The following is a 26,651-nucleotide window of genomic DNA, read 5'->3' on the forward strand; positions in this document are numbered from 1 at the left end:
TGAATACTAAATAATTAATGAATTAGGAAGAATACAGTATGGAGTAACTGGTTAAAATAAAAAAAGACTGTGTTTTGGATAGCCTCCTCTTTAGGCTTATTACTGATTTCATAAAAGAGAAATTTTAGAAATACAAATGGCACGTGTTCCATAAGAAAAATACTCCTAATGTTCTGACATCTTTAAAGAAAAGATTTTAGAAACATACATATCTAAGGTCAAAAGGAGGTTATGGAAGTCTTTACTTTCCTCAAAAGACAAGTTATTGTCTACAAGATAAGAGAAAATCCATCTTAGCATAAAAAAAAAAAAGAGCACAACTTCCAAGTACATGATTTATCTACACACCTGTTTATTAATCAACAAATACTCTGAAGAGCAAATACATTTTTTATTATAGGACACGCACTATACAAGGTGCTAAGAATTCCAAGATGAATAAGAAAGTTCAAGTTTTTCTCCAAACCAAGACAAAAACCAGAGTGCTATACGGAGACAAGCACAGGTAAGAGAAGTTATTTTGGGGATGTACCTTTCTCTGGAGCTCCTTTATGGTCTGCTGCACGGGCTGTAAAGCTTGCTGAGCTTCAGCGACTTCTGTATTACACTTGCTCATATAATGCTCTCGCAGTTGTTTAGCCTGTGTTGAAACAGGAAATGAATATAAACTTTCATTTCAGGTCTAAAAAAGAATTTAGTATAATATCGTGAGAACAATGTGGTTATTTATGTATGTAAAACTACATAACATAGTTTAAACATAGACCTCTACAAGTATACTGTTAAGAACATAAACCCATGCTAGAAATTAAAACAGATATTAAAGAGACTACATTTACTTATAAATCACAATTTTAAGAAATCCCAAGGGTCTGCTTCCTATATTTCTAATCTCTTAATTAAAAAAAAAAAAAAAGGGAATGGGAAGAACAACAGTTATTTCAAATCATGAGGCAAAGCAATATTTTAGAATTTCTGATTTTAGAAACAATACTTGAGGGACACCTGGGTGACTGGTTGAGCATCTGCCTTTGGCTCAGGCTGTGATCCCTGGGTCCCAGGATCAAGTCCTGCTTCAGGCTCCCATCAGCCTGCTTCTCCCTCTGTCTATGTCTCTACCTCTCTCTCTGTGTCTCTCATGAATAAATAAATAAAATCTTAAAAAAAAAAAAAAAGAAAGAAACAATACTTGAGGGTATACAGTAACACACGTGTTAGGAGACATGGGATAGTGGGAGGAAAACCAAAAGACTCCTGAATAGGAAATCCTAATGCTTCCAATTACGTTGAATTGAGGTACGTTGACCCACATGAACTGCCAACACTAGACCCTTCAATTTACAAAAATGGCAATTTCATGAGGTTCAAGTCAATAGATATATCTCTTTGGACCAGCCATTACACTTCTCTGGGCTTCTGTGACTTCATTTGCAAATGTTGGTGGTTGAAGTAGATTTCTTGGAACTGTGGCTTCATAATCTATGAGCATTAGGCAAAAGTGATAATGTGGTCCACTTAGAAATATACCTACCCAGTGTGACACATTTTTCCCTTTCCTTTTTCCATGATGCATTTCTCCTTTTCCTGTCACAACCTTCCAATTAATTTCTGTTAAAATTGCTTGGCTATAATTATTTGGTCATTAGAGCTATTTACTAATAGATTAGACAGTATGCCAGTGTTTCTTGTCACTGAAGGCATTTAAAAAAGTGATTGATTGTATGTAAGATCAGATGCCTGCAATGGGAATGAGATTTCACTCAAAAATCTCCAACACCTCAAGTCATGATCCCAGAGTCCTGGGATAGAGCCGAGCATTAGGTTCCCTGCTCAGCGGGGAGTCTGCTTTTTCCTTCCTTCTGCCCCTCCCCGTGCTCACAAACAAAAAACTCCAACATTCAGACTGTCATCTAACATCAAGAAAGGGCTGTACGTACTTATACAATCTCCCTTTGTATCTTAATTCAAATAAAAAGGGTCCCACTTACAGGTTCAATAATCAAACATATATACTACTCTTTTGATTTTATTAGCTTTGCCATCTATTCTTTGACTTTAAAAAAAGCAAAAATCCATGAGGGAACTAGCATAATAGACTCATTAACAATTTATAGTGAAATGATTTATGTCATTCTTTCCAATGAGGCAAGACTCACTGCAGAAGGAACTTCTTCGAGAGGACACAAAAAATATCACCAAAATACTGAGTTTATTTATTGCCTTTAGTAATACATAGAAAAGTGGAAGAAACACAAAGATTTTCATTTTTACTAAGCCATATCTTTTGCAGATCTGCCATGAGATCAACAAGGTCTCCTTCCTTTCTATTTCTTTCCGTGTGCTGCTGGCTACCAACAACCATATCTATATGCAAGTAGATCACAAAAGAAGTAAAATAATATGGAGTACTGCAATTCTCTACCATCCAAAATCACAAAGCAAAATCTGGAATATAAAAGCAGCAGGAAAACACATGATTAACTTTTATTTAGATGTTGTATGCCCTAGGAAATATTAATGGATGGAGGATAAAGTCTGAAAAAAAATTCCTTTACAGACAGAATAAAAAAATAATTACCTCTTCCTCAAGTCTGCCATCTCGTAAGGTAGGAGGTATTCCTGGGTGCTTGGCTACCAACAATTCCATCAAGTTATGGGTAGCATGTAGTCTCTACAAACACAAAAGGCAATAATTTTGAGAGCCAAACAGGCCGATTGCTTAATCTTCACTCTTGGATTCAGGCATACTGGACTTCTGTCTTCTTGCCCATCTTTCTACTTGTGCTTCTTTTTTTTCAGGAGCATGTCACATTTGTATTTCCGCCTCCTTCCATGAGGCAAACACATTTGCTTACAACCCAAGGTCTGACTTCTGTAATCCTTATCCATACAGAATGTAAGTAGGCTTGCATTTAGTTTTCACCCTTCCCCCATACACTCCTCCTAATATTTGCTGAGGAACATGTGAACATGTAGGTCCCAAGGTCTAGATTCTGAATGACAAAGAAGTCCCATTAGAAACTCAAGCCTAAATTTACTAAGATTAATAAAAGTGACCCTTATTTACCATTTATCTAGAAAGCCTTGTGTATATGATCCACTGGACATATATTCTTCCCAATCCATTCCACAACCTTGTTTAAGAAACAACAGAAGTCCTAGTCCAGGAGAAGAGGAGTAGAGTTTCTGCCACTTTGTTTCCATAGTGTCATCTATAGGTTTGTTGTTGCTACTAAATCTGATAGTGTTGCTGAGTGTATTATAATCTATGAAGCCATGCTGAAAAGACCTAAGGCGTTTGTGGTGACTCTTCAAATATGAACTCTACAAAGATCTGTACCACGGTCCATAATCTGTAGCCAGACAGAGTAAACCTTTAGTCTCAAATCAGTGGCCCAAATCACATCTTATCAAGACTCTTTCCTGATTATCCTTTAGCCGGTAGCTATTTTCCCAAGTAAAGAGTCAATTAACAGAAATTACTTATTCTCACAGCCCTTGACTTCAGAGGGAGCCTCTAACCAGCTGCAAACTCAATATCATACTGAGAAGCCTGGCTTGTACTGAATACAGAGATAAAAGATATAGTTTTCTCCTTTTTCCTACACCATCTTTACCTCTACCTTCTCCCCTTTTCAGCCCTTAAGTTCAACAAATCTAGGTCACAGCCTTGTTTTCATATGTTTTTCATTATTCTTATTTTTATCGTAATTGCTAGGCTCATGCATACTCATTTCCCAGAAGACGAATCAATCAAGTCTGTGCAGTCAATCTTTCTACTTTATTGGACTCACTTGGCATAATCATAGTACCCTATATAGACAAAGGCACGTGTAATAGAAAAAATATACCTATATTACATATTCTGCTAAATACAGAGATAGACATATTCCATAAGACTATTTTCTTAAGACTGTAAGTTGAAGACAGTTTATGCCATTATGAAACAAGACCTTTACTATGAAACTGATTTTGGTTTTCTCTGAGAAGGGTGGTGCTCAAATTGTGTTAAGGAAAAGTTTTCAATGATCTGATCTTAACATGATATTAGTGTTCTGTATGCTATATTAATAGTAAATTCTCCCTTAAAAAATAAATGTTATAATTCAAATATCCAGATCTTCCTAAGATACCTCCAAAAATTAAATCAGATCACGAAAAATTATTTTGCATAAAATAAACAGACTAGTTGAAATTGTTTAGTGTTTACTTACTTGGAGTGAATCTGTTTTGAGTTTTCCTTTGTGTTCCTCAGATGAACGCAACACTTCTCTGTACAGTTCTGCTGCCAAGGCATACTCACCTGAGGAATTAAAATGTATTGAAAACATAAGAAAGTCATATATTTTACCTCCCAATATGATCTAGTTATATATTATCTAAAAATATCTACTGTAAATAGAACAATGATTATACCTCACGGTTTTTCAGAGGTATCTGACTTGGTATTAATATGACTGTGCCAATATAAAAGCTGATGATAAAAGAAAAAAAAAAGCTGCTGATAGCTCTGTTTATTAATTTCATAGCACAGAACACCAATCAGATAAACTTGTGTTTTAAAATTATACTGAAAGGAATGCCTGGGTGGCTCAGTGGTTGAGCATCTGCCTTTGGCTCAGGTTTGATATTAGGGTCCTAGGATTGAGTTCTGTATCAGGCTCTCCATGAGAGCCTATCTCTTTGTGTTTCTCATGAATAAATAAAATCTTAAATAAAATTACACTGAAAAAGTCTGTATAAACTTTTAATTTAGACAAATGATTTTCCTCTTACTGAGGTTAAAAGGCGCCAATTAGTAGTCATTTTGATGTCTGAAGTTAAGAACAAATTTAAAAATAAATATTCAAAACACTATGATCAATCTGCACTTAATTCTCAAAGAAATAATCTATTCCTTTTAATAGGTATTGTGTTTGGTAGCCAGCATGATTTTCAGTTAAAAACTACCTTTCAAAAATGTCAGGATTCTTTCCATTTCTGGTCACAAAAATCACAATTAGTCTGAGATTAATGTTTTATTATTATTATTATTACTCATAACTAGCAGCTCATTCAAATAAAGTAACTTAAAAAGTATCAACTAAAGTACAAGTTGGCAAAAGTTGGCCCATGGGTCACATCTGACAATATCTCTGCAATTTTGAGCTAAGAATGGTTTTTCGCCTTTTTAAACACTTTGAAAAACTCAAAAGAATGCTATTTTGTGACCTGAAAAATTATATGGAATTAAATTTCTGGGTCCATGAATAAGGTTTTATTGGTACTCGGCCACACTCATTTGTTTATGTACTGTCTGTGACGACTTCTGCATTATAACAGCAGAGGTGAGTAGCTGCAACAGATCCTCTGGATCAAAGCCTAAAATATTTATTATCTGGTTCTTTCAGTAAAAGTTTTCTGATACTTCAATAAAAGGAGACATGAAACATTTTAAATGGCTTGAATAACAGAAATGTATCATATTTGCTGTATGGTGAAAAACTCAAAACTGGTAATTTGCAAATACAATTAAAATAAAGATCTAACAGTAATAAAATCATAAAATACAAAAAAAAAGATGTTCCTATTTTTGCAGAGAAACCTTTTTTCATGATCATCACATATTTCCTTTTATTCACTTCAAACTGGTTTTATTAATATCATGGATTTAGGACTTTGTTATAGACATAATGAAAGAAATATGTATATACCTTTGTAAATTGTGTTGATTCTCTCTTTCCATTAAATATATATTTATTTATTTATTAATTATTGTGGTAAAATATACCTAACATAAAATTTGCCATATCAATCACTTTTAAATATGCCATTCAGTGGCATTAGGTACATTCACATTTTTGTGCAAAACACTTGCTTTTATACCATTGCTTTATATTTAGTTCTACAAGTTGTGTAATACAAAGTTTTCTAAAGCACACATTTCACAGTATTTTACAGTCAATTTCTATTCACTTTGATAAAGATGAACATTATTTTTGCAAAAATAATATCATATTATAAGGTAGGAGTAACAATTATCTTCACACTAAGAAACTCCCCTTTTTCAGTTCTGAAGACTCTTACGAAGTTTTTCAAAAGACTAAAAAACATTGTATTAGTATTTATACTGTCATTTAGAGAGAATAATTCATTTAACAATTCTCCTTTCATAATCACAACTTTTTAAAGATGGTATAATGACTAGACTATAAAGCAGTTGAATCTGAATTTTCACTATAATTCTTTTTAAATTTTTTATTAAAAAAATACATGCCTCCTGGGAAACATAAAAATTCAGTAAGTGATACAAGTTTAAGCCAAATTTAGAAATACTCATTCTTTGCCACTTGATGGCACTAACATTTCCAAGTAAATAAATGGCACTGAATTTGATACTTGCTAAGCTAATTTTCTCCAAAAAGTATGTGCAGAAAACACATTGTACAAAGTTGGAGTAATACTGTTTTTAAAACCATAATCAGGGAGGACCTTAGAATATGCATTATATATACATATGTGTTTGTATATAATATAAACAAATCCCTTGAATTTGCAGTTAATTTTAGAATTCTTTTAGAAGTCAGCTCTTGGGGCACCTGGGTGGCTCAGTGGTTGAGTGCAGTTAACTCAGAGCCAAGTCCCTCACTTCAGGCTCAGAACACCCTCCTCAGGGGCTGGACATATCAGCCTGGAGAGGACACAGAGAGAGGGGGAGAAAAAAAAATACAGAAAGAGGGAGGCAGAGACATAGGCAGAGGGAGAAGCAGGTTCCCTGTGGAAGCCTGATGTAGGACTCAATCTCAGGACCCCTGGGTCATGATCTGAGCCAATGTATATTCACACTTCACATTAAGAATAATACTTCAACCGAGACTAAGCGAGTGGTACTATCTTTATTTTATTGCTAAGGAAAAAGATTAACAAACTTTGAACAATATACACAAGTTCAGAGGGCTACAACTATAGCAAAGAAGAAGCCTGTCTTTTTCAGTTCTTGTCTAGAGCTACTCCTACTCAGCTTCTGTGAGTCTTCTGAACTCTAAGCAAGTGTTCAGGACGAGGGACATTGCCTAGTTCTGGTTCTGTTATGCTGAAAAGCTAATAACCAGATAGACCACCCAGTTTCAAAAGGCTTAGAATATTTCCTTGTATCAGACAATACTATGTTTTCTTGGGCAACTAATTTCTTTATGGTCTTATTAGTAAGTTACAAGAAAAATGGTAAATTCTCTCCATGACTATGTACCCAAGTAGACTATGTATTAGTAATTTTTGTAGGAAGGTCAAAAGAACTGGCATTTATCACAAAATGCCTTTCTAGTTCTAACAATATAAATGAAGAGCTAAATATACTAATTTGGTGAAGAATGTAGAAATAAAACAGCATTTGTATATACTAAATTATAAAGTGCTTAAAACTGTATATTACTTCACCATTATGAAATACTTCTATGGTTTCAAGAACTTGATTCCAAGAACTTTATTCTTGAAATCATAGAACTGGTAACTTTTATTTCTTCTAATATAGTTTCAAGAACTATATTCTACTCAGTTTTGAAGAGATTAAAATCAAATTATCTAAATCAAAGCTATTAAGAAGGTTTTAAAGGTAGATTTTATAAAAAGGCACACTTGCATCAGTATTTTCCTCATTACTTACAAGAAAGCTCCTAAAAGTCATTATGGTATAAAAGCTATAAAAATATGCAAACTTATTATATTACAAATGCAGTAATAGATAAGTAACAATAGACTCTGTTGAATATAGAGTATTTGATGATTCATTAAAGTTGCAAAAGAATTAAGTTTAGTGGGCGGCCTGGGTGGCTCAGCGGTTTAGCATCGCTTTTAGCCCAGGGCCTGATCCTGGAGACCCGAGATCAAGTCCCACATCAGGCTCCCTGCATGGAGCCTGCTTCTCCCTCTGCCTGTGTCTCTGCCTCTCTCTTTCTCTGTATGTCTCTCATTAAGAAATAAATAAAATCTTAAAAAAAAAAAAAAGAATTAAGTTTAGATAGCCAGAAAGGTTATCATAAAAATTTAGAATAAATTTCTATTTATGAATTATTCTAAACACAAAGATAGAGGCACTGAGCTCAGTGCAAGCTTATTACAAAGGTAAGTTGAGGTCATGGAAATGAAGCTAATGAGTAAATGAAGTAATAGAAAGATGGCTGTACAATTTTATACTCTCAATATCACTGTATGAATGAGAATTCCAGTTGTTTCTACATCCTTGCCAACATTTAATCTGTTTAATAAGCCTTTTCAATAGTCACATAGTTATGTTTTTGTGGTTTGAAAGTGCATATATCTAATGAACTTTCTGTCCAAACATTTTGTCTATTTTCCTTACATTGTTTTCTTATTACTGGTTTTTAATAGTTCTTTTTATATTCTGAATACAAATCCTTTCTCAAAGATGTGATTTGCAAATATTTTCTCTATTTAATGGCTTATCTTCTTTTTCTAGATTATTTATTTATTTAAGGGTATGTGAGAGAGAGGAGCAGGCAAGGGGCTGAGAAAGAGGGAAAAGCAGACTCCCCACTGAGCAGGGAGCTAGACGTGGGTCTCAATCCCAGGACTCTGGGATCATGACCTGGACACGAAGGCACTCAAACAACTGGGCCACCCAGGCGCCTCACCTTTTTATTTTCTTAGGAATGCCTTTTGAAAAGTAGAAGTTATTAATTTTGATGAAGTCAAATGTATCAGGTTTTTTATGGACTGTGCTTTTGGTGTTGTCTATATATCTTTACCTAATACCAAATTACAATTTTTTTTTTATCCTTTGTGTTTCTCTAGAAGTCTTACAGTTTTAGGTTTTAATTTCGATTTAATATCCTCTGTATTATGAATTTTTATATAGTGCAACATTGAAGTTTTATTTTTTGAATATGGATATCTAATTGTCCAGTACCATTTATGAAAATACTAATTTTTTCTCTACTGAAATACTCTTGCATCTTTGCTGAAAAATGAAATGATCATAAATAAGTGAGACTTTTTCTGGATTTATATTCTGGTCCATTGGTCTATTTGCCTATCTTTATGTCTATGTCATACTGTCTTGATTAATTTAACTTTATAATAAATCTGGATTCAGATAGTGTAAATCTTCCAACCTTTTTGTTTTTTAAAGTTGTTTTCGCTATCCTAGGTGAATTTCAGAATCAGCTTGTCAACTGGTATAAAATAGCTTGTTGGGTTTTTTTTTTTTTTTTTTAAGATTTTATTTATTTATTCATGAGAGACACAGAGAGAAGGCAGAGACATATGCAGAGGGAGAAACAGACTCCTCACAGGAGCCGATGAAGGGCTTGATCCTGGAACACCAGGATCACGCCCTGAGCCAAAGGCAGACGCTCAACCACTGAGTCTCCCAGGAGTCCCACCTGTTTAAATTTTAACTGGAAAACCTTGATTGCATGAACTATACATGTAGGATGAATAAGCATGTTAACAATCATGAGTTTTCTGATCCATGAACATGGTAACTAGGTGTTAATTTCTCTCAGCAATGTTTGTAATTTTCAATGTTTCTGTGACTTTTGTAAACATCTTACACATTTCAAGTTGATGCTTATGTATTTCATGGCTTTTTGATATTACTATGAACAGGACTGTAATAATTTCTAATTGTTTATTTCCATCGTATAGGAATAAAATAGATTTTTATATACTCATCTTGTATAATGCAACTTTTCAGAACTTACTAGTGTTAGTTTTCCTACATGGAAAATCATATTGCAGCAAATAAAGACAGTTTTACTTTTTTTCCTATTCAAACTGGTAACTTTTATTTCTTTTAATTATGTTACAGCACTGGAGAGAATTCAGGTACAATGCTGAAGAGAAGTGGTGATGGGATATTCTTCACTGTTCATGATCATAAAAAACACTGTTTTTAAACATTAAGTATAGCATTAGGTGTAGATTTTTTTTCAGATGTCTTTTATCAAAATGAGAACATTGTCTTTGATACCTGGATTGCTGGAAGTTTTCATCAGTAATGGGTATTTAGGTGTAGGTTTTTTTCAGATGTCTTTTATCAAAACGAGAACATTGTCTTTGATACCTGGATTGCTGAAAGTTTTTATCAGTAATGGATATTGAATATTGTCAAATACTTTTTCTACATTTATGGAGATGTTCACAAAGTTTTTCCTTCTTAATTGTTAATTTGGTGAATCATATTAATTTTTGAATATTAAACCAATCTTGTATTCCCAGAATAAATTCCACTTGTGATAAAAGTATTATTATTTTTATATATTGTTGGATTCATTTTGTTAAAACATTTAAAAAAATTTTGCATCTATGTTCTCGAGTGATACTGGTCTGTGTTTTCATAATCAGGATAATGCTACCTCAAAATAAGATGGGAATATTCTTTCCTTTTTAATTTTCTGTAAGAGTTTATATAGATTTGATATTTCTTCCTCAAATGTTTGGTTGAATGCACCATGGAAGTCATCTGGGCCTAGTATTTTGTTTGTGCAAGTTTTTTTTTAACAATTTAATTACTTTCTTGAATAGATACAGGGTTATGCAGATTATCTATTTCTTCTTCAGTTTTTGTAGTTTGCCTTTCTGAGTGAGCTTCTGTAGTTTGTATCTTCTAAAGCATTTGCCCATTTATCTAAGTTGTCAGGTTTCTGGCATACAGTTGTTCATAATGTGTGTGTATATATATATATATATATATATATATATATATATATATACACTGCTGCCTGTCTCTGCCTCTCTCTTTCTCTCTCTCTCTCTGTGTGTGTCTCTCTCATGAATAAACAAATAAAATCTTAAAAAAAAAAGATTTTATTTATTCATTCATGACAGACACAGAGACACAGGCAGAGGGAGAAGCAGGCTCCATGCAGGGAGCCCTGGAACTCCAGGAACACGCCCTAGGCCAATGGGAGGTACACAACCACCGAGACACCCAGGCGTCCCTGTTCATAATATTCTTTCATGATTTTTTAAATATCTGTAGACTCTACTGATGTCACTTTTCTTATTCCCAATTCCTGATAATAGTGATCTGTGTCTTTTCTTCTTTCCTAAACAGTTTGACTAGAGGTTTATAACTTTCTATCGATCTTGTCAAAGAATCAGCTTTTGATTTGTTTCTAATGGTTTTATTTTCCTTTTAATTGATTCCTGTATTGATCTTTATTATTTTCTTTTGCTGACTTGGTATTTCATTTTCTTTTTTAAAAATTTTATTTATTTATTCATGAGAGACACACAGAGAGAAGAGAAGCAGAGACACAGGCAGAGGGAGAAGTAGGCTCCATGCAGGGAGCCTGATGTGGGACTTGATCCCAGGTCTCCAGGATCAGGCCCTGAGCTGAAGGTGGCGCTAAACTGCTGAGCCACCCTGGCTGCCCTGCTTTTCTTTTAGTTTCTTAAGGTATTAGCTTATGTCAATGATTTATAACTTTTTTTTTTTTTTATTTTTATTTATGATAGTCACACACACACACAGAGAGGCAAAGACATAAGCAGAGGGAGAAGTAGGATCCATGCACCGGGAGCCAGATGTGGGACTCGATCCCGGGTCTCCAGGATCGCGCCCTGGGCCAAAGGCAGGCGCTAAACCGCTGTGCCACCCAGGGATCCCTATAACTTTTTTCTAAATTGGTGTTCAGTCCTATAAATCTCCCTTAAATTACTAATCAAGATTCTATAACTCTTGATGTTATGTATTCATTTTAATTCACTTCAAAATACTTACCAGTTTCCCTTATGATTTACTCTTTAATCCAAGGGTTACTTAGAATTATTCTAATTAGTTTCAAAATATTTGGGAACTTTCCAATTATCTTTGATTGACATTTAATTTAATTCCATTGTAGTCAGAGAATGTACTTTTTAAGACTTGCATCCTTTTAAATTTACTGAATTGTTTTACAGCCCAGAACATGCTCTGTTTTGGTAAACATTCCATGTATACTTGAAAAGAATGTGTATTCTGTGTTTTCTTCGGTGGAGTAAAGTGTCCTATAATTGTTGACTATGTCAACTGGTTGGTTCTTAATGTTAAGTTTTCCATGCTGCTATTTTCTGTCTTCCGGTCTATCAATAACTGGAAGATGGGTGTTGAAATCTCTGACTATAATTATCTATTTCTCATTGTACTTCTATCAATTTGTGTTTTATCTTAAAACTTTGGTTTTAGGTGCATAAACATTTAGGATTATTTTCTGATAGAATAACACTATATCCTTGGTAATATTCTTGCCTTGTGGTAATATATTCTCTCCAGCTTTCTTTTGGGTAGGGTTAATATGGCATATTTTCATTTTTCATTCTTTTTTCATTTTTTCATTCTTTTACATTTCCATCTTTAAACAACAAAACGGTTTCTGGTCTATAGTGTATTATTAGATATTGCTTTTTTATTTATTTTTATTTTTTTTAAAATTATTTATTTATTTATTTATGATAATCACACAGAGAGAGAGAGAAGCAGAGACATAGGCAGAGGGAGAAGCAGGCTCCATGCACCAGGAGCCCGATGTGGGATTCGATCCCGGGTCTCCAGGATCGCGCCCTGGGCCAAAGGCAGGCGCCAAACCGCTGCGCCACCCAGGGATCCCAGATATTGCTTTTTTAAAAACCATTTTGAAAATCTCTGCCTCATTGGGGAATTTAGACCACTGCGTTTAATGTGACCAGATATGTTTGGGTTTAAATCTATCTTGCTATTTGCTCTACATTTTTCTTATTTGTTCTTTGTTTCACCTTTTTTTTTCCTTAAGAATTTTTCATGATTACTTTTTGTCTCATCTTTTAGATTACGTCTAATTTTTTGTTGTGTTTTCAGTAGTTGCTTTGCCTTGTCAGTCTGTTGTCATGATACCATGTCACTTCATACATAGTATAAACACTCTGCTATATCATATATCCCCAGGCTCTCTTCCCACATTTGGTGCTATTATTGTTCTATACATGTTCATGTTATTTTTGTTTTTTGTTTAAAGATTTTATTTATTTATTCATGAGAGACACGAGAGAGAGAGGCAGAGACAGAGGCAGAAGGAAAAGCAGGCTCCATACAGGGAGCCCGATGTGGGACTCAACCCTGGGACTCCGGGGTCACACCCTGAGCTGAAGGCAGATGCTCAATCGCTGAGCCACCTAGGCGTCCCAACATTTTCATGTTATAAACTTTATATTTCTTCTTATATTTTTCTTCTTCAGAGATTTCAATATATTTATATTATGCTACTTGAAGTTATCTACAATCTTACCGACATTCTTTTCAAATTTCTCAGTTTTTATTTTGTTTTTCATGTTGAATGGCTTCTATGGCTATTTTATTCTTTAATGATTTTTTTCTACAGTGTCTAATCCACTATTTAAGGGCATTTTCCCTATCAAACACTGAAATTTTCACCTCTAGAAGTCTAAAATGTATGTTTCACTGTCTCTACATGTTTTTAAGTTTTACTCTTGAGCCTACAAAATAGTCTGATGATTCTCTATATGGAAATGTGTTTACTAAATGGTGGTCACTTTTAAAGCTAGTTAAGTAACTTCTGCTTCTGGTCATGACAAAATAACAGAGAATGAATTTACTCTCCTTTCTGAAACAAGTGAAATAACATACATAATATATGAAACGATAGACTGTAAGACACCGGACATTAGTCAATAAAAATGGTAATCCCTGAGAGATGGGAAATGTAAGATTCTCTTTTCAAGGTCCTTGAATTTTATGCATAATGTGTTAAGTGTAACTATAACCATACACATTTTATTTGTCTATCTCTCCTTGTTAAGCATTTAGGTCCACAAGATCAAAGACCTTATTTACTGTATTTAGTTCTGAGATCATAACTGATGCAGAGGAGACACTCTAATATGTGCTGAAAAAAATGAATTTACAAACATTATTTTGTAAATTGATGACTAACATCCCCCTGAGTGTGTGAAAATGTAACTTCTCTTCTATTTCTAGATATTTTGCTTGTCCTCAGTTGTTCACTACTATAGACTAAGGTTAATAATTTATTGCCAAATTTTTGTTCAAATCCTACCTTTCCTAAAAAACAACAAACTTTTGAAGTGGAAATGTTTGGTGAAAGCATATGTAAACTTTGAAGGTTTTTCAAATGTTCTGCATAAGTGATCTCCATTAGGTTGAACCTACCTAAATTAAGATCAGTAGTGTGTGAGAATGTCTTTCGGGGGAAGGGGGGGTTTGATTTCCACTGTAACTAATCTGTCTCATTAAGTATGCAGAAGAATCAGAGATAATAAAGCAATCACCTTCTACCTTTAATGATGTGGATGCCGGCTAAGCCATTGAGAGCACAAACTAGTTGCCGATGTGCTTCTTCACATTCAGTTCCACATTTCTTCTGCAGAGATGTCAGCAGCTCTTCCATTGTCATGGTGCTAAAAGAAAAGACTGATTGTTCAGAAATGAAAAGGAAATCCTAAATGAGAGTATTATATCACATAAGATCAAGAGTATCAGACCCTTACAGAGTCTTTGTGTATCTTCAGGATCTTTCTCTTTACCTCCATTTTTACCACTATCACTTTTAACTCAATCGCCTATTATTGTTTCAGCAAGCATTCTTCTATCTGATCCCATCATTCTTTGTTCCAGTTTATTTTTTTTTATTTTTTATTTTTTAAAGATTTTTTAAATTTTTTTATTTATTTATGATAGTCACAGAGAGAGAGAGAGAGAGAGAGGCAGAGACACAGGCAGAGGGAGAAGCAGGCTCCATGCACCGGGAGCCTGACGTGGGATTCGATCCAGGGTCTCCAGGATCGCGCCCTGGGCCAAAGGCAGGCGCTAAACCACTGCGCCACCCAGGGATCCCTGTTCCAGTTTAGTTAATGGAGAGGGAACTAGAAAAATCTTCCTAAAATACAAAGTACAACATGATATACTTGAAACAGTATGGGTGTCAGAAGGTAAGATTAACTGAATCCCCAGCATTATAATTTAATTAATCCCCGTAAGTCTGACTTTATTTTTATCTAAAAAGAAAAAAAAATTATTCAAGGATCAGATCAAATGCCATTTCCACCCAAAGACTGTCTAACATGAAACATTTATATAGAGATTATTTCCATCTTCTAACTGTCCATAGCCATTTATATGCACCTTTTATGAAATGTTTGTTTGCCTTCTATCGTAGAAATCTATAATCTTTCTCATCTCCTTTATTTGTTCATAAACTGCTTAAAGGCAAAGACAAAAATGTAAATCCTCTTCATATTTTTTAATAACACCTCATCATTTTAATACCAGGTGCTAAGAAAAAAAAGGCCAGTTGCTGAGTCACAGTCTGATGAACAAAACCTTTCTGGAATAATAGACTAGTGTGGACATAAATATCTTAATGTATTAAAATGAAATAATCAAACAGACTCAGCACAATTACAAAAAAATACGTAATAGTATTCTAATTCCTCTAATTCCCTGATGTGGAACAAAAAAATTTAACAAGAACAAATGCTTTTCAAATGTGAAGTGTGGCCAAAAACAACAAAAGAAAAGCCAACACAAAAACAGAACAAAATGACAAAACCCCAAAATAGTCCTAACTGTAAAAGAAATGTTCAGGGCAGCCCAGGAGGCTCAGCAGTTTAGCAAGGCCTTCAGACCAGGGCCTGATCCTGGAGACCCGGGATCGAGTCCCACGTCAGGCTCCCTGCATGGAGCCTGCTTCTCCCTCTGCCTGTGTCTCTGCTTCTCTCTCTCTCTCTGTGTGTCTCATGAATAAAAAAAAATAAAATCTTAAAAAAAAATGTTCAAAAATCATGAAAATAATTTTGATAATGTGACTCTTTCATAAATGGGATTCTATACCAAAGAAACACATTACTAAAAATAACTGACAACTCATTATAACACTCTGAATGAAACCGTGGGCTAGGAAACTAATAGCTTAAATATCACTACTATATTATCGATTGCAGTATAAGGAAATTGATAATAAAACCTTTTCTGGAGTGGCAAGAACTCCCCACGAACAGCCTGTGGATGACAGCAGGCCTGCCTGAGTCTCAGCAATGGATATAGGATAGAGGTGACAGTCCTTCTGTCCAGGCTGCTGAGCTTCAGCGCCCAGTCTGAAATCTTCCTGAGTTTTACTACAGCATCCTGGCAGCACACTTCATGCTGACGGTGATAGAAATGTCTTTCCACTGGAGAAAAGTGAAGCCAGTGGATTTCTTCTGTCTGAGGGGGTATCTGGATCTGTGGGGAGAATAAAAAAATGATTTCACCTGAAAATTCAACTTTCCATCCCAACTTTTGCTTCTCTTTTCTTATAATATCCTTAATCAGTAAAGAACTTATCCTACTGACTTGGTCAATCACATCCTTCTTTGCAGACCTCCATAGTATCTTGGCAATAAAGCTGTAGAGATGCTGAGGATTCTTCTTGCAGTAAGGACGATAGAGAAGTCGAACCCACCAGTGTTTGACACAGTAAGGTTCAATACCAAGAAAGACCACCAACCCAAAAAGATCTGAGAAGAAAACAAGAAAAAAAACACATTGAGAATAACTGTTTCTATATTTCTTCATTACTATTTTGAATAACCATTTTCATAGACATTATACACAGTACACAAATTTTCTATGAATTAAAATACAGACTGTACAGACTCTTGAATCTGAAAGTTAATTCCACTTTGACTACATTTGTTTAGTATTTATTTTGCTCTAGGATTCATGCTAGGAGCTAAAATGTGGAACCATTACACACCTTGTATTTAATTCAATAAGTCTGAAATTTCTGTCAGAGGTAAAACCAGAAAATGACTCACTTGTGTGTGCCTGATCAAGAGATACATAAGAAGAGTCCGACACTGCAACTATTGGATGTAAAAGTTGCTGTAAAAGTTTAAATGACTTAGGTGATACGAAGAATATTCACTGATCCAATATTGTTATACTTTGGTTTAATTATTCTAAAACTGAAGAAATAAGACGAAAACAATGATAAAAAATATAAACAAGATTAATCGACATGGTGATGTTCATAGCAACAACAAACAGAACAAAAAGGACTCAAATAGAAGAATGAGTAAATAAATTATGCAGTATTCTCCATAAGACAAAGTTCGTTTTTTGTTTTTTTTTGTTTTTTTTTTTTTTAAATCCAGTAGGTCTTGTGTTTGTTAGATTTACCGCATGGTACTTCTTATATATATCATGATTGGGTACACTCAATTTTATACACCATTTTCTGTTCACTTAACATTAATACCCTACATAGTTTTCATTTTTATGATGAAGTTTTAAAATATGGAAAACTGCTTATGATACAATAAAAAAAGAATATAAAATGCATGCAGTATGAGGATAAACCTATAAACCTTTATGTAAAATAGAATAGAATAGTGGTTATATCTTCAAATGAAGAGTATGGTGGAGTGTAATTTTCTTTATATTTTTCTGTATTGTTAAACATGTTCATATAGGCTCTTGAGAAACCATGACAATTGTTTTTATAAAAAGGCCATGACCTTACGTACAGCATTTATTCTGAATATGCCCAACAGATACTTAGGTTGAATTAAGTTACTTTGATGATTTCTAAGAGTTAGTTAACATCTGAAAGTATTGCCTATATACAGATTTCGATGGATATATATTATATATATGTTTTTGTTTAAATCAATCTAGTTGCATATGTACTACCTTTTCTTTGAGATCCCAAATATGCCTCAAACTCAACTTGCCAAAATCATATTTATAACCTCTTTGCCCAAATATGCTTCTCTTCTGGTGCTCTTCATTGGTAAATACTCTCACTGTCCATAGATGCAAGTCAGATGTTTTGGCATCTTCTGATCACTATTAAGCCTTATTAATTTTTTTCTTATCCATTTTTTCCCATTTCTTCAGGACCATCCTAGTTCAAATCCAAAGTGCCACTGTCACTTATCTAGCTTACTTATTGTAGCCAACTGATAATGTACTATCCACTCTTGTCACTTCTGAACCATCTCCACATGGCAATTTGAGTTTTTAAAATCCAAATCTCACCATGAGATGATCCCCAACCACTTTGTTTAAATCCTTTCAATAGCTCCTACTCTTCTTCAGAAAATAAAAACAATTCCTTATCATGGCCTACAGAATCCTCCATGGTCTGGTCTACGTCCATCTACTCAGCCTCTCAACCTACTGTGTTCTCCCTGGCTCTGTGGATTCTAGTCACACTGGTATCCTTCTGATCTCTTTATGCCTGATCATCTTTATTAGATTTTGTTTCCTTTACAACAGAGAATTCTTCCCTCCCTCTTTACCTGGCTCATATTAGCATTTCAGATCCTGGCTCAGCTGTCACTTCCTTCTATATCTCTATTATGTGATGTCACAGAACAAGACATCTTTTCTGAAGCCTATTAGAGTTTGACTTTTATATTTATTTCATACATTAAAATTATCTTGACCACAATCTTATCTAAGTACTTAATGAATATAACTTCCCTTTTACGCTGTAAGCTCAAGAAGGTCAGGGACTTTGTCTATTTTTTGCTGTTATACTTCACAAAGAATAAGTGAACCAATAAATGCACTGCAAAGTACTTAAGTAATTTAGAGTCAACACTTCTAAAGAAGCTAAAATGAATAAACGAATATATAAATGGATAATAAAAACAACAAAAGCAGCAGTGGAAGCAGCTACCATTCACTGCATATTTAACACCCTCCAAGTACTGTGCTAAATACCTTGTATACTTTATTATAATTAATTTTAAAACATCTTAGAGATTAAGAAAAATAAAAACGTGAATGTAATTTCTTGAATGTACATACAACTCAATGTGGTCACCCTGGTTGTTATGAAGTGGTATGATTTTGCCTGGAGGGGATATTTGGCAATGCTTAAAAATCAGTTGAAGGTGTCACAATTGCAGGAGTGTTACTGCCATCTAGTGGGTAGAAGCTAAATATCCTAAGATGCACAGGACAGGTCCCAACGAAAAAGAAGTATCCAGCTCTAAATGTTAATGGGGCCAAGATTGAGAAACCCTCCTCTAACATCAAAAGAAAATAGTTTCATTCTTCTGCATGTGGATGTCCAATTTTCCCAGCAGCATTTATTGAAAAGACTGTCTTTCTTCCAATGGATAGTCTTTCCTCCTTTATCGAATATTAGTTGACCATAAAGTTCAGGGTCTACTTCTGGGTTCTCTATTCTGTTCCATTGATCTATGTATCTGTTTTTGTGCCAGAACCACACTGTCTTGATGACCACAGCTTTGTAGTACAACCTGAAATCTGGCATTGTGATGCCCCCAGCTATGGTTTTTTTTAAAATTCCCCTGGCTATTCGGGGTCTTTTCTGATTCCACACAAATCTTAAAATAATTTGTTCTAACTCTCTGAAGAAAGTCCATGGTATTTTGATAGGGATTGCATTAAATGTGTAAACTGCCCTGGGTAACATTGACATTTTCACAATATTAATTCTGCCAATCCATGAGCATGGAATAGTTTTCCATCTCTTTGTGTCTTCCTCAATTTCTTTCAGAAGTGTTCTATAGTTTGTAGGGTATAGATCCTTTACCTCTTTGGTTAGGTTTATTCCTAGGTATCTTATGCTTTTGGGTGTAATTGTAAATGGGATTGACTCCTTAATTTCTCTTTCTTCAGTCTCATTGTTAGTGTATAGAAATGCCGTTGATTTCTGGGCATTGATTTTGTATCCTGCCACACTACCAAATTGCTGTATGAGTTCTAGCAATCTTGGGGTGGAGGCTTTTGGGTTTTCTATGTAGAGTATCATGTCATCGACGAAGAGGGAGAGTTTGACCACTCTCTTTCACCATACACAAAGATAAACTCAAAATGGATGAAAGATCTAAATGTGAGACAAGATTCCATCAAAATCCTAGAGGAGAACACAGGCAACACCCTTTTTGAACTCAGCCACAGTAATTTCTTGCAAGATACATCCACGAAGGCAAAAGAAACAAAAGCAAAAATGAACTATTGGGACTTCATCAAGATAAGAAGCTTTTGCACAGCAAAGGATACAGTCAACAAAACTCAAAGACAACCTCCAGAATGGGAGAAGATATTTGCAAATGACGTATCAGATAAAGGGCTAGTTTCCAAGATCTATGAAGAACTTATTAAACTCAACACCAAAGAAACAAACAATCCAATCATGAAATGGGCAAAGGACATGAAGAGAAATCTCACAGAGGAAGACATAGACATGGCCAACATGCACATGAGAAAATGCTCTGCATCACTTGCCATCAGGGAAATACAAATCAAAACCACAATGAGATACCACCTCACACCAGTGAGAATGGGGAAAATTAACAAGGCAGGAAACCACAAATGTTGGAGAGGATGCGGAGAAAAGGGAACCCTCTTACACTGTTGGTGGGAATGTGAACTGGTGCAGCCACTCTGGAAAACTGTGTGGAGGTTCCTCAAAGAGTTAAAAATAGGCCTGCCCTACGACCCAGCAATTGCACCGTTGGGGATTTACCCCAAAGATTCAGATGCAATGAAACACCGGGACATGTGCACCCCGATGTTTATAGCAGCAATGGCCACGATAGCCAAACTGTGGAAGGAGCCTCGGTGTCCATCGAAAGATGAATGGATAAAGAAGATGTGGTTTATGTATACAATGGAATATTACTCAGCCATTAGAAATGACAAATACCCACCATTTGCTTCGACGTGGATGGAACTGGAGGGTATTATGCTGAGTGAAGTAAGTCAATCGGAGAAGGGCAAACAGTGTATGTTCTCATTCATTTGGGGAATATAAATAATAGTGAAAGGGAATATAAGGGAAGGGAGAAGAAATGTGTGGGAAATATCAGAAAGGGAGACAGAACATGAAGACTCCTGCTCTGGGAAACGAACTAGGGGTAGTGGAAGGGGAGGAGGGCGGGGGGTGGGGGTGAATGGGTGATGGGCACTGAGGGGGGCACTTGATGGGATGAGCACTGGGTGTTATTCTGTATGTTGGTAAATTGAACACCAATAAAAATAAATTTATTTAAAAAAAAAAGAAAATAAATGAGATTTCCACTTCCAACTACACCACAGTGAATCTGGGCTGGCTAATATTTCTACTACAACAACTACAAAAAGAGATACAATGAAGAAGCATAGTGTTAAAGACATCAGAGAATTATGGAAGCAAAGAGGAAAGATAAACTATCAGAAAGTTTAGAGAAGGTCTTTTTCAGGTAACTTGGGCTTGAGGAAACTTTTGGGGCTGATCATCATCATAATTGTGTAAATAGATTCATGGGGATATATGTAGGTAAAACGTTGACAAATTTTATATTTTAAATATTTACAGTTTTATTGAATGTCATTTATACCTCAATAAAGCTGTAGAGACATTTCTCCAAAGACATACAGACTTTGGAAGGCCAACATACACATGAAAAGATGCTAACATCACTTATCATTAGGGAAATGCAAATCAAAATCACAATATCACCTCACACCAGTCAGAATGGCTACAATCAAAACCACAACAAACAACCAGTGTGAGCAAGGATGTGGAGAAAACGAAAATCTTGTGCACTGTTGGTGGAATGCAAACCGGTGCAGCCACTGTGGAAAAGAGTATGGAAGTTCCTCAAAAAATGAAAAATAGAATTATCATATGATCCAGCAATTCCACTACTGGGTATTTACCCGCCTAAAGAAACAAACACTTATTCAAAAAGCTATATATCCCTGCATTATTGCAAGATTATTTACAACAGCCAAATTATGGAAGCAACTCAAGTGTCCATTGATAGGTGGGTGAATGGATAAAGAAGATGTAATATATACACTGGAATATTACTCAGCCATAAAAAAGAATGAAATCCTGCCACATGCAACAACATGAATGGATCTAGAGGGTATATAATGCTAAGTGAAATAAGTCAGAAAAAGATAAATACTATAGGATTTAACTCCTATGTGTAATTTAAGAAACAAAACAAATGAACAAAGAAAAAAAAGACAACAAAACAGACTCTTAAATATAGAGAATAAACTGATAGTTACCAGAGGGGAGGTGGGTGGAGGGATGAGTGAGATGGTAAAGGGGATTAAGAGTACACTTACTGTGATGAACACTGAGCAATGTATATATACAAATACTGAATCACTACACTGTACACCTAAAACTAATATAACACTATATGATAATTATACTGGAATTAAAAAAAATTACTCAAGAATTTGTTACATGGTGTAAGTGCTTAAATACCTGTCAATACCTTATGTATCCAAAATAACCTAACCAGGAAACTGAGGAATTACTGTTATATTCTTTCAATGTTAAAATTAGAAAAATGTAACTCTGACAGTCATTTTCTTTTTCTTGTACCCTCTCAGCTAACTTTTGAGCCTAATAAAATCTTATTAAAACTAAACACTTAAAATTTGGGCAATTTCCAAATGTAGTAGCAGACCACTAAATTTGGCCTTTTAATTAGCGTGATATTATTGATAAATTATGCAAATATTTAAACACATAGTTAAGATCTTCCTAGAAAACATTTTGCCCCTAAAAATAATTTAAAAATTAGTTTTTCAGATCATAGTAATGAATACTGATATTTTTATCTTAAAAAATGGCAAGTTAAAAAAAATGGTAAGTTAACTTGTTGAAAACAATGTATAAAAACCTGAATTTCAGTAAATTTTTTTTAAAAAGAAACATAAGTTTTGAGGATGAACATTTGCCACAGGACTTCAAGAATATCTACATTTTATAACCACATTTTAATAACAGCTTTTCTGAAAATTTATTATCTAAAACAACATTTAATACAACTTCTAGTTTTAAATATTCACAACTTGAATGAAATTTGTAATGCAACATCTGTTTTACAGAAAAAGTTAAGTTATATGGATAAGATGAATGTAGAGGCAAGAGTTACAACGTGCATGTGGGAGTGGAGGAGAACCTGACACAATCTAAATGCCCAAGAGGAACAGTTGAAGGAATAATGGTCTAAGTGTATGAGGCGATATTAGAAAGCTATGAACTTTTATAACTCTTACAATTAATAAAATTGTGATCCCACTCTTTATGGATCAGCCAATGAAAATCATGATCCTTATTTTTGTAGATAGAGCCAATTGAAATTAATTCCTTTTCCCTCTCTTCTCTCCCTTGTTAGGCTCTTTCTGTTTTGTACTTACTGCTTTGGAACTCTGACTTCAATTTAGACCTGCATCTTTAGACCTGCTGAGGAGGGCACAATGACTGTTTGACTTATGACTATGGGACTACTCATGGTGTATCTGTCCTCATAGATAAAAACAAAAACCCCTCAATTTCATTTAAAAAGATAAATGCTTGAGACCACTAGGAATTAAATATAAATATATGTACATCACTTAAGTAAGGATTTTAACATAGGTTAAACATATATTTTCTTCAAAAAAAAGCAAGCTTTAAAAATACATGCCAAATGTGAGGAAAGCACACATTACCCTCCAATCCTCTTTGCACTGGAGTGCCACTGATGCACCAGCGATTAATCCCACTCAAGCGCTGAGCCATTTCTGCAGCCTAATGAGAGAGAAATATGAAATAAAAAAGAAAAGAAAAAAAAGACGGCAAATCAGGAATATGCTTACTCCTGAGAGCAGTCCATGAAAAGCTATGCTTCAGGTCAAACATATTCACTCTTATTTAACAGCTATCACACTCAAAGTTAAATGTCAAAATGAATGGGTCATCTTCTAGTAGTGGCTCCCATTAGTAACAAGCTGCCATGTGCCCTCCTCAAAAGAGGAAGAGTAGTTCAAGTTTGTGTAGAATGAAAAGCCTCCCTGAATGACCGATACATCCCCTAAGACACTCCATTCTTCAGATGTGGACTAAATGTACTAATAGATACCATTCATAAATTGAGTTCAGGTTACAAACTGGCCAAAGAAGACAGAATAAAGATATATGATGAACAAAAGCTGAATCAATACTCTGCATTCTAAAGTAGCATAGTCTGTTATGATATGGTCTCTCTGATAAAAAATTGCCGGTTAACTTTGGCCCAAAACTATCAGGACCTATAATGATAAGCTTTCCACTTAGCAGAAATGCTTAGAAAAGTCCCTAAACAGAGTTTACTTTCATCTGCACCACACATAAACTGCCATCTTACTGAAATACACATAGGCTCTGCATATAAAGCAATAATTCACCTAGTACCAAAATAATTCCTAAGGGTTATGAAATTCATGGAACAACAGAAAAGCAAATGTATTGCGTTTAATAGCAAACTTTTTGCCAATATCAGTATTGTGGGTTAATTACACTTAAATTATTAAATTTTTTATGGACAGTTTCCCCAATCTCTTCTTTTTTCTTCCCCAGTGCTCATAAGATTCTGCAGAAATGCTCACTTTCACAGCAGGACATTCAACCATCTGGGCTTCATCAAGGCAGATCCTCCACCACTCCACAGCTACTAGGGGGCTGGGAATGGCCATATAGCGCTTCTGGTTCCGTAAGCGACGTCCATCCTCACTATTGCTGTGTGGGATATCTACATAGTTTAGTTCTGAACGAAGGACATCATAGGTAATGATAACTATATCCTGTTCAGCCAAAAAATGAGGTTGTAAAAAACCATCTTTCTTCACTCCTTGGTATACCTAGGAAATAATCACCACAGATAGAATTATTGCAGAAAGGCTCATCAAAGATAACTAAAATATTCATTCCTTTATATCTTTACTGAGCTCTATTTGTTTAGTACCAGACACGCTATGAGATATATTCTCCATATGCCTAGAGAAAGATACATTTTAGGGTGGAAGACCAATGACATAAGCAATGTGAAAGGAAATGTAACAGAAGTAAAAGTGGTAGCACAGTGGAAAGACCAATGTTGGAGCTGAGAAGGTAAGTTCAGAGAGGAGTGAAAATTTGAGGTGGATGTTGAAGAACACTTAGGAGTTCTCCCAGGGGGAGCAAGAAGAAAAGGTAGGTAGTGCATACAAAGGTATGAAGAAGTAGAACAGTAAGAGCTATAATTTACTGAATATCTTTTATATTTCGGACACCATGCTAAGCTTTAACTCTTATCTTCAATAACAATCTTGTTCGTAGTTGTTATTACTCCTATCCTACACATATGAAACATCAAGTTTCTTGCTCAAAACTGGCAGAGTCTAGATTCAAAGCAAGGGCTATCTACCTTACCAAACAGAGCTCCTCAAGGGCACAGATGGGTGTTTTACTTATTACTATATTCTTTTTCCATGTCTATAAGCAGTAGCTGAAATATCGAAAACCTTAAGTAACATTTGTGTGGAAAGAACAAAGGGAGTGAAGAATATGAACATCAAAAACTCAAAACTTGGGCAGCCTGGGTGGCTCAGTGGTTTAGTACCTGCTTTCGGCCCAGGGCGTGATCCTGGAGACCCGGGATCGAGTTCCACATCGGGCTCCCTGCATGGACTCTGCTTCTCCCTCTGCCTGTGTCTCTGCCTGCCTCTCTCTCTCTCTCTCTCTCTCTCTCTCGCAATGTGTCTCATGAATAAATAAATAAAAATCTTAAAAAAAAAAAAAACCACCCTCAAAACTCAACAAAATGGGTTTAGAGGAAACATATCTCAACATAGTAAAGACCGTATATGACAACACACAGCTAACATTGTACTCAATGGTGAAAAACTGAAAGCTTTCCCTCTAGGGTCAAGAGTATGACAAGGGTATCTGTTTTCACCACTTTTATTCAACATAGTCCTGAAAGTCTTAGCTGCAGCAATCAGATGAGAAAAAGAAATAAAAGGCACTCTAACTGGTCCAAATTATTAAGAAGGGAGTTTAACTGTCACTATTATCAGATGGCATAATTGTATATATATAGAAAACCCTAAAGATTCCACCTAAAAACTATCGGAACCAATTAGTGAATTCGGTAAAGTTACAGGATACAAAATTAATATACAGAGATCTGTTGTACTTCTATACACTAATAATTAGGAAATTAGGAAAAGATCCTAATTAGGAAAGAGAAATTAGGAAAATGATCACTTTTACAATTATATCACAAAGAAAAAAATACTAGAAATAATTTTAACCAAGAAGGTAAAATACCTATTATCTGAAAACTGTAAGACACTGAAGACAAAAACTAAAGATGAAATACACAAACGGAAAGATAAACCATGCTTATGCATTAAAAAAATTAATATTGTTAAAATATCCATAGTACCCAAAGCAATCTACAGATTCAGTGCAATCCCTATCAGAATACCAATAGCATTTTTTCACAGAACTAGAACAAATAATCCTCAAAACTGGTATGGAACCACAGAAAGCCTTGAATAGTCAAAGCAATCCTGCAAGAGCTGAACGTATCACAATCCTCGACCTCAAGATATACTTCAAGAGCTGTAGTAGTCAAGAGTACGGTACTGACACAAAAAGAAATACAAAGAGCAATGGAACAAGACAGCCCATAAATAAACCCATACTTATATGGTTAGTTTATCTATGATAAAAGGGCAAGAATATACAATGGAGAAAAGATAGTATCTTCAATAAATGGGTGCTGGGAAAACTGGACAGCTACATGCAAACAAATAAAAGCGATCCACTTTCTTATACCATATAAAAATTAACTCAAAATGAAATAAAAATCTAAATGTGAGAGTTGAAACCATAAAATTC

General features: G+C 34.8%; 1 protein-coding gene and 1 long non-coding RNA gene across 6 annotated transcripts in view; one reads left to right on the forward strand and one right to left on the reverse strand.

Annotated features, from left to right (window-relative positions):
• The window catches only part of LOC144312959 (uncharacterized), a 52,557-nt gene extending 27,053 nt beyond the window's left edge, over nucleotides 1-25,504 (forward strand). The window contains exons 5-6 of one of the 3 annotated variants that reach the window (XR_013378603.1): nucleotides 401-505; nucleotides 24,345-25,504. This is a non-coding gene — a long non-coding RNA (uncharacterized LOC144312959). Of the gene's footprint in view, nucleotides 1-400; nucleotides 506-2,290; nucleotides 3,078-9,808; nucleotides 10,237-24,344 lie in introns of those variants that run through there. The other 2 variants (XR_013378605.1, XR_013378609.1) reach the window with 2 other exon arrangements.
• The window catches only part of SHPRH (SNF2 histone linker PHD RING helicase), a 94,467-nt gene that overhangs the window by 43,901 nt on the left and 23,915 nt on the right, over nucleotides 1-26,651 (reverse strand). For all 3 annotated transcript variants that reach the window (XM_077896121.1, XM_077896129.1, XM_077896139.1), the window contains exons 10-17: nucleotides 24,374-24,625; nucleotides 23,459-23,537; nucleotides 16,328-16,491; nucleotides 15,960-16,216; nucleotides 14,273-14,394; nucleotides 4,215-4,303; nucleotides 2,579-2,671; nucleotides 533-640 (exon numbers count right to left, since the gene is read on the reverse strand). In XM_077896121.1, coding sequence (XP_077752247.1) covers nucleotides 533-640; nucleotides 2,579-2,671; nucleotides 4,215-4,303; nucleotides 14,273-14,394; nucleotides 15,960-16,216; nucleotides 16,328-16,491; nucleotides 23,459-23,537; nucleotides 24,374-24,625 — 1,164 coding nt within the window. The remainder of the gene's footprint in view (nucleotides 1-532; nucleotides 641-2,578; nucleotides 2,672-4,214; nucleotides 4,304-14,272; nucleotides 14,395-15,959; nucleotides 16,217-16,327; nucleotides 16,492-23,458; nucleotides 23,538-24,373; nucleotides 24,626-26,651) is intronic.

The sequence above is a fragment of the Canis aureus genome, chromosome 1 (genome assembly GCF_053574225.1).
Source record: "Canis aureus isolate CA01 chromosome 1, VMU_Caureus_v.1.0, whole genome shotgun sequence".
NCBI lineage: Eukaryota > Metazoa > Chordata > Mammalia > Carnivora > Canidae > Canis > Canis aureus.